The sequence below is a fragment of the Scyliorhinus canicula genome, chromosome 7, assembly GCF_902713615.1.
Source record: "Scyliorhinus canicula chromosome 7, sScyCan1.1, whole genome shotgun sequence".
In the NCBI taxonomy this organism is placed as follows: Eukaryota; Metazoa; Chordata; class Chondrichthyes; order Carcharhiniformes; family Scyliorhinidae; genus Scyliorhinus; species Scyliorhinus canicula.
This window is the reverse complement of record NC_052152.1, coordinates 59,954,717-59,970,661: the sequence shown is the minus strand read 5'-3', so window position 1 is coordinate 59,970,661 and position 15,945 is coordinate 59,954,717. Positions and strand designations below refer to the sequence as shown.

General features: G+C 44.6%; 1 protein-coding gene across 2 annotated transcripts in view; it reads right to left on the bottom strand.

Annotated features, from left to right (window-relative positions):
- The window catches only part of med14 (mediator complex subunit 14), a 105,109-nt gene extending 89,455 nt beyond the window's left edge, over positions 1 to 15,654 (bottom strand). The window contains exons 1-5 of one of the 2 annotated variants that reach the window (XM_038802115.1): positions 15,261 to 15,654; positions 12,426 to 12,452; positions 9,077 to 9,182; positions 4,424 to 4,597; positions 3,870 to 3,999 (exon numbers count right to left, since the gene is read on the bottom strand). In XM_038802115.1, coding sequence (XP_038658043.1) covers positions 3,870 to 3,999; positions 4,424 to 4,597; positions 9,077 to 9,182; positions 12,426 to 12,452; positions 15,261 to 15,433 — 610 coding nt within the window. In that variant the 5' untranslated portion in view covers positions 15,434 to 15,654. The remainder of the gene's footprint in view (positions 1 to 3,869; positions 4,000 to 4,423; positions 4,598 to 9,076; positions 9,183 to 12,425; positions 12,453 to 15,260) is intronic. The other variant, XM_038802116.1, reaches the window with a different exon arrangement.
- Positions 15,655 to 15,945: the final 291 nt, after the last annotated feature.

Below are 15,945 nucleotides of genomic sequence, written 5' to 3'. Positions count from 1 at the left end.
GTGTATTAGATGTTCGGGAAGCCCTGCGAATCATGCACATATGTTTTGGGCATGTCCGGCACTGGAGGAGTTCTGGAAGGGGGTGGCAGGGACGGTGTCGAGAGTGGTGGGGTCCAGGGTCAAGCCAGGATGGGGACTTGCGATCTTCGGGGTTGGGGTGGAACCGGGGGTACAGGAGGCGAGGGAGGCTGGAATATTAGCCTTTGCGTCCTTGGTGGCTCGGAGGAGGATCCTGATTCAGTGGAGGGACGAAAGGCCTCCGAGTGTTAACACCTGGTTAAACGACATGGCAAACTTCATCCAATTGGAAAGGATCAAATTCGCCCTGAGAGGGTCGGTGCAGGGGTTTTCCAGGCGATGGCAACCCTTCCTAGACCTCTTGGATCAGAGATAGAAACTGAGGCCATGACAGCAGCAACCCGGGAGGGGAGGGCGGGAGGGGGGGAGGGGGGGGGAGGGGGGAAAACGACGAAGGAAGTACGGTAGCGGCGGTGGCACGGGCAAGGCCTGCCCGAGGACGCTGCTAGAAATGATAAGTTGGTCTGACTGTCGGTTCGCCGGCGGGGGGGGGGGGGGGGGGATGCGCGGGTAGGGGGGGGGGGGGGATTCTTTTTCTTTTTCTTGTTAAGTAGGGGGGTTTGACTTTGTTGTGTTATAATTTAAATGTAAATGTAGGGGGGGTTAAAATGTTTGTATTTTGAAAAATTCAATAAAAATTATTTAAAAAAAAAAAAAAAAAATAGGATCTTTCTTCAACCAAAAATCTTTACATGAGACAATGGGCTGGATTCTCTGCTTTGTGACTCCAGAAGCAGGAATCGCGATTGAGCCGAGAATTGTGCACAATTGGGGGGAATCAAATCAGGTATGCGCTCCCCGCCAATTTCTTTTTTTAAATATAAATTTAGAGTACCCAATTCTTTTTCTTCCCCAATTAAGGGATAATTTAGCGTGGCCAATCCACCTATCCTGCACATCTTTTTGGGTTGTGGCGGTGAGGCCCACGCAGACATGGGGGGAATGTGCAAACTCCACACAGACAGTGGCCCGGGATCAAACGCTGGTCCTCGGTGCCCTGAGGCAGCAGTGCTAACCACCGTGCTGCCCTTCCCCGCACCAATTCAGACGTGGAGAGAGAGAGAGAGAGAGAGGAACTCGGGGTGTTCCCTCAGGATCGGGGTAGCCTGGTTCAGACCACCGTTGCTGCAGCATGTGTTTTCAAAGCACCCCTTTGGTGCTTCTTACATGCTCCTGGTTGCTCACACTGCTGAGTACTGCCTGTGTCTTTTGAATGCTCAGGGGGCCTTTGGTCATCTGAGAGCCCATCTCGGCTGCCCCTCTGGACATCCTCATCCTACAGCTGTTTTATTAATTGGGGGCCCCACGAGGTCTTGGGTCTTCTTAGAAGCGCTGCCCCACTGCAGAGGAAGCAGAGGATCAGCGGAGCTCACTCCAACCAGAGGACACCTGCACCGTGGCCTTTGGAACCCTCCCTGGTTCTCTGTTCCTCTCGGGGCAGAAGCCTCACTGTGACCCCCATCCTACAGGATCATCAGCTGTCTCCTCCTGGTGAGTTCACAGTGATTTTTTTTTATAAATGTTTTTATTCAGTTTTCATATTTTATATTGAACAAATTACAAATTGTTAGGAGAGAAAAAAAAAACAAACACGCAAAAATTAACATACATATTTACAGGTAAGCATCTTCGTAGTAGTAACTGCGCCCCCCCCCCCCCCCCCCCCCCCCCCCCCCCCCCCTCAACATGTTTATTTAGTTTGGTTTTGGGCCTTAGCTAGCCATCGAACCCCCGTACCGAACCTGTAGCCCCCCCCCCCTCCCGCTACCTTCCCCCGACTATTCTTCCTCTTGTACATTGGCCACAAATAGGTCCCGGAACAGTTGCATGAATGGCTCCCACGTTCTGTGGAAGCCGTCGTCCGACCCTCGGATGGCAAATTTGATTTTCTCCATTTGGAGAGATTCCGAGAGGTCGGACAGCCAGTCCGCAGCTCTGGGCGGTGCTGCTGACCGCCAGCCAAACAGGATTCTACGGCGGGCGATCAGGGAGGCAAAGGCAAGGGCGTCCGCCCTCCTCCCCAGGAATAGATCTGGCTGTTCTGAAACCCCGAAGACCGCCACTATCGGGCACGGCTCCACCCTCACTCCCACCACTTTGGACATAACCTCGAAGAAGGCTGTCCAGTACTCCACGAGTCTGGGGCAAGACCAGAACATGTGGGCGTGGTTGGCCGGGCCTCTTTGGCACCGTTCACATCTGTCTTCCACCTCCGGGAAGAACCTACTCATACGGGTTCTTGTTAAGTGGGCTCTATGTACCACTTTTAGTTGCGTCAGGCTGAGCCTTGCGCACGTGGAGGTGGAGTTGACCCTATGCAGTGCTTCGCTCCAGAGTCCCCACCCTATCTCCATCCCCAGGTCGTCCTCCCATTTCCTTCTTGTTGCGTCCAGTACGGTGTCGTCCCTATCTACCAGTCGGTCATACATGTCACTACAGTTCCCTTTCTCTAGGATACTTGCGTCCAGTAGGTCTTCCAGTAGTGTCTGTCGTGGCGGTTGTGGGTACGTCCTTGTCTCCTTTCGTAGGAAGTTTTTGAGCTGCAGGTACCGTAGCTCGTTCCCCCCAGCTAGCTGAAATTCTCTGTCAGTTCGTCCAGTGTTGCGATCCTGTCGTCCGTGTATAGGTCCCTGACTGTCAGTGTCCCCCCGTCCTGCCTCCACCTTTTGAAGGTGGCGTCGGTCAGTGCTGGTTTGAACCTATGGTTGTTGCAGATGGGAGCCCTGTTCGACATTTTGGTCAGGCCAAGTTGCTGCCGCAGTTGGTTCCAGGATTGGAGGGTGGCTGTCACCACTGGGCTGCTGGAGTGTTTTTTGGGTGGGGATGGGAGTGCTGCCGTGGCGAGGGCCCGGAGGGAGGTTCCCATGCAGGAGGCCTCCTCCGCACGCACCCACTCAGCTTCTGGCTCCTGGATCCATCCCCTTACTCGCTCGGCTGTTGCTGCCCAGTGGTAGAATTGTAGATTCGGGAGGGCTAGCCCTCCCCTGGTTTTTGTTTTTTGTAAGACCTTCTTTGGGATCCTAGCATTTTTACCCCCCCATACGAACGCCATGATGAGTTTGTCCAGCGCTTTGAAAAAGGCCTTGGGGATGTAGATCGGAATGGATCTAAACAGGAAGAGGAACCTGGGCAGTACGTTCATTTTGATCGTCTGAACTCTCCCCGCGAGGGAGAGCGGGAGTGTGTTCCATCTTTGCAGGTCCTTTTTAACTTCCTCCGTCAGGCTGGTGAGGTTCCATTTGTGGATCCCTTTCCAGTAGTTCACAGTGATGGCTACTCTGCCACCACCTCAAGGCACTGCACAGGAGGGAGGCTTGAGTCTACGACCCACCCTGGAGAAGAGGGTGCCCCTCCTCTCCTCATTGGCACGTCAGGTCCACTTCAGACTCCTGAACGGGAGTGGCAGGTCTACTGTGAGCCATCTTCGCAGCTGCAGTGTATGCTAAATGGAGCGCTTAATCACAGCTCCAGCTGTCATGCTCTTCGGCGCTAAATCCAGCCCCAGCAGTTGCAATAAACGCTGGGCCGGGAACTGCTTTCACTTTGAGCTGGCAGGGTGCTGGCCCATTTGCATGTTCCAACTCGCTGACCGAACAGCGCCCTCAACGGAAGCGCGAATTGCATGCAATTCAGTCCCAATGGCAACATGGAGATGTCGACGGTCACATTGCATTTTTCAATGGCAATTTCATCAACACAAGATAAAACTTTGTAAACATTGAAGGATTTAGAGTCTTGCAGCTTTAGGTGATGTACCATATAATTAATATTGATCTGTACAAAATGCTTACCAACAGTAAGGTTTGCCAGTTGTGGAGGCAGGTCTGTTGTCACTAGCCTGTGTCTTAGAATCTGATTAAGCTGATGAAGTGTGGATTGTTTCTCACTTTTTGTTATTGGATTTGGAGGAATGATTTTATCCTATTGGCAATATGAGCAATACAAAATTCAGAAGTGATCAAAATTTAATTAGAAGTCACATTCCAGCATTTACAATTTAAGCTTCGATATAAACGTTTAAAAAATCAGTATGCTGGGGCAGCATGGTGGCACAGTAGTGAGCACTGCTGCCTCATGGCACCCAATTCTTTTTTTCCAATTAAGGGGCAATTTAGCGTGCCAATCCACATCCCAGCACATCTTTTGTGTTGTGGGGGTGAGACCCATGCAGACACGGGGAGAATATGCAAACTCCACATGGACAGTGACCCGAGGCCAGGATCGAATCCAGGTCCTCGGTGCTGTGAGGCAGCAGTGCTACCCATGGTGCCACCATGCTGCCCTGAACTTTACTATCATAAATAAGTCACAATCCGTTTTTTATGATCGTAGGCCAGTGGCTCACCCGAATACAAGTGGGCAGGCGAGGGTACGACCCTGTAGTTAGAACATCAATTGCAAATGGAATTGCAAAGCTTGGTAGACGTGCATGAACCAAAGCATCTCTTGCTAACGACGCCATTCGATCAGCAGCTTCCACAAAGATGAATGCCTGCTGATCCAAGAAATTTGATATCATCTACATGCAAAAAAAAAGAACAAGAATTAATGACAATGTGCACAGTGCAATGAATTTGCATCACAGAATCTGAAATAAGGAGCTGCTCTCATTGAACCCAATGATGTCTGAAGTCACTTGGAAGCATAATTAATTGAGTTTGCCAAAGTAGTCTACAGTAAGGAATTTAGTAAGAATGGAACTTGAAAAATCTTTTGATATCCAAACAAATTGAATCTCTTAATTCTTTTAAACTTGAGAGAAGAGGAGTGAAAAGATTCACTAGATACCGTCCACATCAAAGTGTATGTATTGGCTAATATCCTTGCACGAAACAAGTGAAATATAGGCTCTCAGAAGAGGGGCTGGTTTAGCTCACTCGGCTAAATCGCTGGCTTTTAAAGCAGACCAAGTAGGCCAGCAGCACGGTTCGATTCCCCTACCAGCCTCCCCAGACAGGCGCCGGAATGTAGTGGCTAGGGGCTTTTCACAGTAACTTCATTCAAGCCTACTCGTGACAATAAGCGATTTTCATTTCATTTCATTTTCAAGACAGGGATGAAAGAAATGTTGCGCCATCTCAGGTCACATTGTGATTAGGACCTGTAATTGCTAACTTCAGGAATATTGGCGGACACAGAAACTCTTGAATAAGAGTGCCCTAGTAACTTTTTCCACTTGTTATCCCCACACCCAAACTTAGGTAACAACTGACTTAAATTTTGACAGCTTCTAAATCTCTCAATGTTTAAACTTTTTGCAATAGATTAAACATGTAAACCCAATTGACAGTAGTTTATGGAATGTGTGTTCACTTTACCAGAAGTATTTTCAGAGCAGACTATAACATGGTACAAAGATATTAATTGAAATTTGTCAGACTCTGGCATTTAAAACTTCATATACACAAACTTCATTCAAGGTGGCACAGTGGTTAGCGCTGCTGCCACACAGTGCCAGGGACCCTGGTTCGATTCCGACTTTGAGTGACTGTCTGTGTGGAGTCTGCACTTTCTCCCCGTATCTGTGTGGGGTTCCTCCGGATGCTCCGGTTTCCTCCCACAGTCCAAAGATGTAAGATAGATTGGCCATGCTAAATTACCCCTTAGTGTCCAAACCGTAGGTGGAGCTGCGGGGGTAGCGTAGGGGATTGGGCCTGGGCGGGGTGCTCTTTCGGAAGGCCTGTGCAGACTCATAGGCTGTGTTGCCTCATTCTGGACTGTGGGGATTCTATGGTTCTAATAATTAATCATTTCCCATAGCAGCAAATTTAATTGGAGGCTCAAAAATCTCTTTCAATTTCTTTCTGACTGGTTGCGAGTACTGGAAGAGGACAACACCAAGGGCCCCACGTGCATTCTCAAAAATCAAGGAGTGAAAACCCAGGCTCATATTTATATAGCAATAATAATAATCTTTTATGTCACAAGTAGACTTACATTAACACTGCAATGAAATTATTGTGAAAAGCCCCTAGTTGCCACATTCCGGCGCCTCTTCGGGTACATAGCGAGAGAATTCAGAATGTACAAATTACCTAACAGCACGTCTTTCGGGACTTGTGGGAGGAAACTGGAGCACCCGGAGGAAACCCAAGCAGACACAGGGAGAACGTGGAGACTGCACAGTGACCCTAGCCCAAATCGAACATGGGACCCTGGCATTGTGAAGCAACAGTGCTAACCACTGTACTACATTTAGAATTGTTAATTTACATGGATTAATGACTTTTGATTTGCCTGTCATTGTTATGCAAGTAAATGTCACAACTAATTCTTAAACAGCAAGGTTCCACAACAGCAATCAATTGAGAGCAGCATGGTAGCATAGCGGTTAGCACTGTGGCTTCATAGCACCAGGGTCCCAGGTTCGATTCCCTGCTGGGTCACTGTCTGTGCGGAGTCTGCAAGTTCCCCCGGTACTCCAGTTTCCTCCCACAGTCCAAAGATGTGCAGGTTAGGTGGATTGGCCATGCTGAATTGCCCTTAGTGTCCAAAAAGCTTAGGAGGAGTTATTGAGTTAGGGGGATACGGTGGAAATGAGGGCTTAAGTGGGTCGGTGTAGACATTATGGGCCTAATGGCCTCCTTCTGCACTGTATGTTCTATATCTATGTCTAATTAAATGATCACTGAGCTGGTTATTTCTACCACCATTTGAAGGATAAATTTTCACTGAAACAGGATGATCTCCCTTTTTTTCCCCCCAAAGTGCAATGTGATCTTAAGTATCAGTTTAATATCTCAGTTGAAAGATGGCACCGTGGACAACGCATCGCTTGGACAACAATGCAGCCAAAATTCTGCATTCAATTCCTGGAGTTTGAAGCTGTAACATGACTCAAATGAGCCGTTACCAGCTGAGAAACCGGATCCCGATGCAAAGATTGAGACAATTTTGGGGGGGATCACTCCAAGGTTAGCAATGGTCTCTTGGCTGTTATTAAAGGACAATGTAAGTTTCAATGGACATTAACTTGTGACATACAGAATTTACATCCAAACATTGAGTTTTCAACTCTAGCATACAACAGAAATCTCCATTCATCTATTTGCTGTTACACCCAGGATCAAGTTATTAGGGGAGCTGAATACACAAATAATAAATTACTGCAAGGAATGTTTCTATCCTAAATTAACCTGTTACTATACTACCCTGAACTCTTGTTAGAAGGGAGTTATCTCTCGGGTCTTGGCCAATATTTTCCCTTCATCAATATTACTAAAACAGATTATCTGGTCATTATCACATTGCTGTTTGTGGGAGCTCACAGCTGCCACAGGCATACATTACAACACTGACTACACTTCAAAAGTACTAAATTGACTTTGGGACATCCCCAGATTGCAAAAACGCAATATTCCGGTTGGTGATATATGGCAAGCTGCTCCACATGGCTTCTTCTGAAATGTTGTAGTCTCAAATCAAACATGAGCTCTGTTGTTCATCGTCACACTTGAGAAGTTTATCGGCATGAGAATATCAGCAAGTGTGGCAAACCAACTTTTTTTTTAGCATGTGCAATAGTCACCAAGCCAGGCAATAACTCTGCGGTGACCAAATGAGCTCTCAGGGTCGTCCGCTGAGTTTTGTTAGAGGTTGTCTTCAATGTGGAGGTGGAATACACCCAAGATGGTTTAGCTGCTGGGCTAAAGGCACCATGTCTTTGAGTAGTTGGCCAGTTTTGCAATGTCACTGATTTGTGTTGCATTATGTTCAGAAAATGTGCAGGTTTGGATTGGCCACGCTAAATTGCCCCTTAATTGGAAAAATTGAATTGGGTACTCTAAATTTTTTTTTTTTTTAAATCACCCAATTTGAAACAAACCAAAGACAAACCTTCTGGAGGGCAAGTGAGAAAAGGAATTTGGCTTCTCAGAATGTGAGCAATCTCAAAGTTGGCAGAACGGGTAAAGTTTGACGTCAAATCAACCCATTATATCAGGTTCAATGGGTCATCATAGAGTAATAATCATAGTCAGATTGCCACTCTGCTCCTTTCTACTTACACTAAAATGCAGCAGCATCATTCTCACCCAACACGGACTCGAGACCACTGAGAAAAGTGCAATGCAGCAAGGTCCTGAGGTCTCAGTCAAGTGCCACAGCCAAGTGTTGGGACAAAGGAAGACATGCCCCCATTTTTATGGCACTAGCCGTGGCAAAACAGATAGGTAGGTTTAAACATCCAGCCACTGAGAAGCTGGGGAGAAAACAAGTGCACAAGGGGGGAGGGTGGTAATTTAGTGTGTGTGTGTGTGTGGTCAGTATTATAGTTACACAGAGAATCAAAGTGGTTTTAATTGTTCTAATTTTTCCTGGTTAATTGTGTCTGCAACACTGTCAGAACCATCCAAAGACTGACATTTAAATCGGAGAATTGCATGGTTCCCCATGCAGGGTAATTGCCCAATGGAAGTTTGAACTTCCTGGGCAATTACAATGGAATCCTTATGTGAGGTCGGTCGGTGGGTTGGGGAATGAGTTCAGGTCTGTCATCCTGGAGATCAGAAACTGTTTACCAATATCTGAGCCAAGCAATTCCATGTTACTCCAAAGCAATTTAGACCATTGATCAAGCAATCCGCCTCAGTAATCAGTAGTTTTGTTGGCAGCTAGAATTCTTTCCACTCAGCGCACGAATCCTGTAAGCCAATGAATTAGTGGTTAAGGTGGTCTTTCAGTAGGTAGCTTAGCAAAGTTCTGTACTGGTAAGCAACGTTGGTTACGTTTAACATGACCTATATGCAAACTTTGGGGTGCTCAAGTCTGGGTCTTTAAATTTCTGTTTTAAGAGACAGTATATTGCCTAACAAAAACTCAGTTTCTATATTCAGAGATGGTAAACTTCTACATGTGGTACTCATTGAACAAAAACACACTGCGCAATTCCAGGCACAAGAAACTAATTTTTTTTTTTTAAAAAGTGCCATATCTGATACTCCCTTCTTTTGGGTAAACATCCATTTAGTCATAAATCATTGTATCTCAGCACTCTTACCGCACATTTTTCCACCTTTCCAGCATTACTTGCCCATTTTACCAATGCTAGCAGACGAACAAAGAGTTGACGTGTTCGACTGGCAAACTGAACAATTTCAATTTTCCTGTGAAAAGAAAATATGTTTGTATGTTTTTTTCAAATTTCAACACTTTCAAAAATGAGCATTAAGACAAGTATAAAAATAATTTGCCATATCCCTTTCTGGATTTTCAAACAACTGTTTATTTCTAAGTACATTCAGTTCCAACAGTTAAACAACTTGCTACTATACATCAAATACTCTCAAACGGCAAATGAAAAGTAATCCTGGTAGTTACTCTTTGTGGAGCATTGGATGGCCACCACTCCATGCCTCTCCATATAAAGTTACAAGATAAGCATCTCATCATTCTGTAACACCACACATTGATTTAAAGCATTTGAATACTGCAACAGACTTCAGCTATTTCTATAATCTTTCGGGGCTTTTCACTGAGTTCACGAGTTGAGTGGCCCTGGTGGAACCCAAACTGAACATCAGTGAGCAGGTTATTGCCAAGTGCCGCTTAATAGCACCGTTAATGACCATATCCATCACTTTATTGATGATTAAGAGCACACTGATGTGGAGTCATTGGGCAGGTTGTATTTGTCCTACTTTTTAATTCACAGGACATACCTTGGCAATTTTTCACATTACTGGGTAGATGCCAATTTTATAACTGTACTGGAACAGCTTGGCTAGGGGTGTGGCAAGTTCTGGAGCACAGGTTTTTAGTACGATTGCTGGAATATCGTCAGGGCCCATAGCAGTATCCAGTGCCTTCAGCCATTTCTTGATATGTGGAGTGAATTGAATTGGTTGAAGATTGGGATCTGTGATACTGGGGGTCTCCGGAGGTAGAGATGAATCGTCCGCTTCATGTTGATGATTGTAGCAAATGTTTCAGACTTATGTTTTGCACTGGATTCCAGTCCACATGGGTGATTCAATAACCTCAAGAGCAACAAAACTGGCTTGTCATAAGTCTCCAATTCACACGTCCTATATAGAGCATCTTATTCAGAGAAAGATCACTAAGAAGGTGTATTTTGCAGAAAGGACGAATAGATATATTGACCAGAGGTAACCAATTGGCAAAGAGATAATCAGTGAGTGCATATAGGAGGATGACAAAGAAAATTGCATGTTATTTCCAGCAGTTGTTCTCGGTCATTTCAGCAATTACATCAATCCATATGGGTTTCCTTAAATATGCATGGTCAAGGTCAGAATCCAAATAGACAGCAGATTGCCATGTGAACGGCAGCACGGTAGCATAGTGGTTAGCACAGTACTTTACAGCTCCAGGGTCCCAGGTTCAATTCCCTGCTTGGGTGACTGTCTGTATGGAGTCTGCACGTTCTTCCCCGTGTGTGCGTAGGTTTCATCTGGGTGCTCCGGTTTCCTCCCACAGTACAATGTTGTGCAGGTTAGGTGTATTGGCCATTCTAAATTGCCCTCAAGTGTCCAAAAAGGTTCGGTGGTGTTACTGGGTTACGGGGATAGGGTGGAGGCGCAGGGCTTAAGTAGGGTGCTCTTTTCCAAGGGCCTGTGCAGATTCGATGGCCTGAATGGCCTCCTTCTGAACTGTAAATTCTATGTCTAGGAGAACAGTTACTGAATTATTCCAGCAAGAGAGAGGCTTTCACAACATGCTGCATTTGAGGTTCAAATTAATTATTTGATAATGAGATCAAAAGAGCTGCGACACTGTGATTTGAAAATGAAATGAAATGAACATCGCTTATTGTCACGAGTAGACTTCAATGAAGTTACTGTGAAAAGCCGCTAGTCGCCACATTCCGGCGCCTGTTACGGGAATTTAGGCTGTTACGGGAATCGAACCGTGCTGCTGGCCTGCCTTGGTCAGCTTTCAAAGCCAGCGATTTAGTCCAGTGTGCTAAACAGATTTTTGTTAGTATTCATAATTCAGCTCATGTTATAATGTTACAGGACAATGTCTCTGTTATTGGAGACTTGCAGTAAGCTGCACAGTCTCAAAAGCAGCATTGATTGAAAGCAGATATGTAATTTAAATTTACTCTATGGGCCTGCGGATGTTTCATGTTATATGCCAATTATTTTTCAATCACTCCTGAAGGCATGCAGGTCTATGGATGCCAGTACACTCCAATACTTTGCCCAAGCACTCATATCATTGTTTATTGTTTCAGCAATGAATATTGCCAAGTATTTTGAGCAAAGGCAAGATGCTTGGGAGAGCAGGGAGAAAAATCACACCCTTGTTTCTGTCCTTCCTTACCACCATTCATCGATGGAATTCCCTGCCCAGTGAAGCAATTGAGGCTCCTTCATTAAATGTTTTCAGGTGAAGGTCGATAGTTTTTTGAAGAATAAAGGAATAAAGGGTAATGGTGTTCAGGCAGGAAAGTGGAGCAGAGTCCACAAAAGATCAGCCATGATCTCATTGAATGGCAGAGCAGACTCGAAGGGCCAGTTGGCCTACTCCTGCTCCTAGTTCTTATGTTCTTTTACCTGCCAGTGCGACAAAGGTGAGGAGAGGAGTAGAAACGCTGATTTTCCCCTCTCTAACCCAAGAATTGTGAAGTCAATTGAAGAGCTCCTACTTGCCAACCCTGCTGAGATTAGATAACTGAACAACATCACCAATTAACCTGGGCTTAACAACTAATTGACTGGGTCACTGGGGAAATCCTTGTGTTTTATTCTTGGCACAGTAGGATGTCACCTCGGATCACAAACAATTAAATTCCATCTTCCTCCTATCCAGTATCTTACGCCCTGCAGTGATAATCCCACATTGGGACAGTACTTTGTTGCTTGCAAGTAAATTCTGAGTTCAGTTATAAAATACAACTGGTCAGGCAGCACGGTGGCGCAGTGGTTAACACTGCGGCCTCATGCTGCTGTGGTCCCAGATTCGATCCCGGCCCTGGGTCACCATTCTCCCTGTGTTTGCGTGGGTTTCACCCCACAACCCAAAGATGTGCAGGCTAGGTGGATTGGCCATGCTAAATTTCCCCTTAATTGGAAAAAAAAAAATTGGATTTTATTTAAACTGACAACAAGATCACTTTCTTGTATTTTTTTGGGGATGTGGAAGTCACTGGTAGGCCAGCATTTGTTGCCCATCCCTAATTGCCCCTGAATTGAGTGACTTGCTGGGCCATTTTAGATGGCATTAAGAGTCAACCATTTTAAACTAATGTAGAATCTGGAGGCACATTTTCACAACTTTTTAATCATTGTCTAGTGTCCCTATTTCTTTTTAAATACAAAAGCAGCATTTGTTTTAAAATGACACTAAATGCGTGAAAAAAATCAACCTGAAAAGTCACTTACCGTTCCATATCAGTTTTTCGAGGTAACCTGAAAAAAAAGAGCAGTTACTTACTAATGAAAGTGAAAGCTCTGCAAATGTTTTCATTTTGTCGATGAAAACTGTATATTTCAGCTACACAGTTTATTCATAACAGTGCCAAACTACAGTTATTACTCTTTGTGCAAAAGAACATTGTGGAGAATTTTATCACGGGGGCAAAATTCCCCATTAACAAAAGACAATTTAGGGGGTACCCAAAGACAAAATTGAAGACAGATTTTTGGGAGCTTTCCCGAAGAACACCAGCATAATAGCCAAAGCACGTTTGGACCTCTCATAGAAATGTTTCCCTAAAACAACAATAATTTTTATTGTCTGCTATTACAAAACTCTGAAATGAGTGATAAATAATCACAAATTGCATCTTGTATCAAAGATCTGTTCATCATAAACACAAAATTGTAGACAGTGATGTTTTAAACTGGTCATGAATGAAATTCAAAGAAACCATGATGTATCAATATATTTATGCCACCAGCAGCTCATCAGTACAAGCTTAATTTGTTTTTAAATATAATCTTACACAAGGCTTTTGGCAATGCTACCAGAATAAATTAAACAAGTTCAAGTCATGACCAATCATCGCAATACGGTCTCTCTCAAGGATGTTGTTAACTCAGGAAAGCGATTTTATTAATGAGCAGTGTGACTTCAATTTTTCAACTGAATGATTTATTGTCACCTATCTGATATAGTTTTTTTAAAAATTAGGTTGCTATCTAAATAGTTGATGCTGCATAAGTGAAAATCACTAAATACAAATTACAATAGGAAAACAATTGGCTCAGGGTAGCTTTACGGACAACTTGTAAATAGAATTGGAGAGTACATTGAAGATGCATTCTAACAGTGAGCAATTTCAGTTAGGGCCTTGCGAAAATAGCATCAACACAGACATAAACATGACAATACAGTACGACCAGTACATAAGCTCCAAGTCAAGTCAGATGACACATTTTACTTTGAGACAAACTTTCAGGTTTGCAATGTAAAAAGTTATCCAAATTGAATGTAAATGGTGAACAGGTGGTGAAGATCAAGGAGAAATGGGAAGGGAAGATCAATTGGGGAGTATGGAGTGAGGCACTGCATAGGGTAAACGGGACCTCCTCGTGCACAAGGATGAGCTTGATACAGTTTAAGTTAGTACACAGTGTACATGTGATTCGGGCAAGAATGAGTGGGTTCTTCCAGGGGGGTGACAGTGAGAGGTGCGGGCAGGGTCCAGCGAATCACATGCACATGGTCTGGGGGTGTGAAGAATTGGAGAGATTCTGAGCGGGAGTGTTCGCGGTCCTAGCCAGGATAGTGGGGGAGGAGGTGGACCCTTTGTGGCGATATTTGGGGTTTCAGAGAAGCCACAGCTCATGGAGAGGAAGAAGGCCGATGTTGTGCCCTTCGCCTCTCTGATTGCCCAGCAGCGAATTTTACTGGAATGGCATTGGCATCAGCACCATGGGTAGCAGCTTGGTTGGGTGACCTGTTCGGTCCTGCGGTTGGAGAAGATAAAGTATGAGTTAAGGGGCTCTGCAGAGGGGTTTGAGAAAAAGTGGGGTATGTTTGTGACTGTGTTTGAGGAGCTGAAATTTGAGGAGCTGTTTGTCACCCGGGCAGGGGGTGAAAAAGGGGGAAAAGTTGTACAAACTGTATTGTTGATTGTTGCGAAGTACATTTCCCGGGGTGTTTATTTGCTGTAACCTGTTTTGATACAGATTTGTAAAAAACTACATTAAAAAAAATTGAATTTAAACAAGCAGTGGGCGATCTACAAAACATGGTCTATGAAATCTGTTGTAAATACAATTACAATACATCAGAACTACATCCATAAAGTAGCACTGCTAAATTAGCAACAGTTTCTCCCTAACAACTTTTGCCCAGACTCATGATTTTGAACACCTGTATCAAGTCTTTCAAACTACTCTTCAATAAGGAGAATGATACCAGCTTCTCAAATCCACCCATAAAACTGAAGGCCCTTCACATCCATCCTAAAGAGTGTGGTACCAGATTTAGACACAATACTCCAGCTGAGGCAAAACCAGGGTTTTATAAAAGGTTCACCATAACTTCCTTGCATATAACAAATAGCTCAAGGAATCCCCCAATTTGCTCAGCCATTAATGGAGAGGAAAGATCTCAGATTCAATCGCAGTCGCTATTGAATGTGCCAATCTCAGGCAAGTAAATTACATTGGATAATGAGTAGAAAATTCCTGCTGAATTTCTGGTATGTAGACCTGCCAAACAAGAGTGCGATAAAGTTAGCCATAATCCCCTGCTCGCAATGAGCATGTTGAAACGCAAACGTTAAGACTCCCTGCTGGATATCCATTTCGGAAAGTTACTTATAGACAACTAGCCCATGCAGAAACATAACTGAGCAAAGAGAAGAGAAAACATACTACTTTTGGAAATCTGAAGATAAATTTGAAATGTAGTATTTCACCCTCCATTTCCCATCTGCTTAAGGAAAATCAATTGTAGCAAATATTATTTAGTGCAAATATTCTGCTAATTTTCATAAATGTACAGCTTAGAAATATTACAGAGTACCTAACTAGCAAACTAAGGCTACAAGAGATGGTGAACAGTGCTTTCGGGTATTAGACATTAAAAAGTGCACAGTATCAATAGGCGAATATAAAAGGGATAGTTACATTCAAATTATAAAGTTGATTTCTAAATTATAATGATTGAACCGAGGTTTAACAAGTGGACTGGGAAAGTGAGTGCAAAGTAGATGGAGGGAGTCAACTCATCCTGGATTTCCCCGGGTTACGATTCCTACTTACAGGTCAGCCAGCACCGTAATCTCATGGTAGGTCCTCTGTAATAGGAAGTCGATCAACATGCTGAGACGGACGCCGGGGCTGGCGGCCACGGCTGCCGTGACTGCAGCGGCCGGGGCAGAGGTCGGGCCGCCCGCAGACACCAGCTGCGAACTCTCTACCTGAACCGGGGCCATTTTCAGCTCACAGCCCAAATCCCACCGGCCCCGACTGAGCGCTGAAACCTCCCCCGTTCTCCGGCCGTCAGCGAAAAGGTTGTTCTCGCTCCATAGCCAAGGACCGCGATTTTTTTTCCCCCAGCGGCTTCACTTCGATATTGCTGTTTCCCACTCGTTGGACAAACGCCGCGACTATTGAACAGAACCCGCCATATTGCTAGAGACCCGGAACTAAATGTCAGCGGTTACCCGGAAGGGAACTCTCGGAGCAGTCAGTAAACAGGCGAGTTGCTGCTAAGTTTTCCTCAGCTTCTCCAGAGACAGACTTCGAAGTACGTATTTGTGTGGATCAGATTTATTTTTAAATCACGCAGAACGATATTAATTGCTGACATAAATACATACTTTTCAAACAGTTAAATACATTTTGATAGGTTCCTTTATATGTTATTTTCTTTCACCTTTGTCAAGTGAGTACAAACAATAGTTGCACAGTAAACCTTCTCTGCGTTAAAAAAAATCTCCTCGAA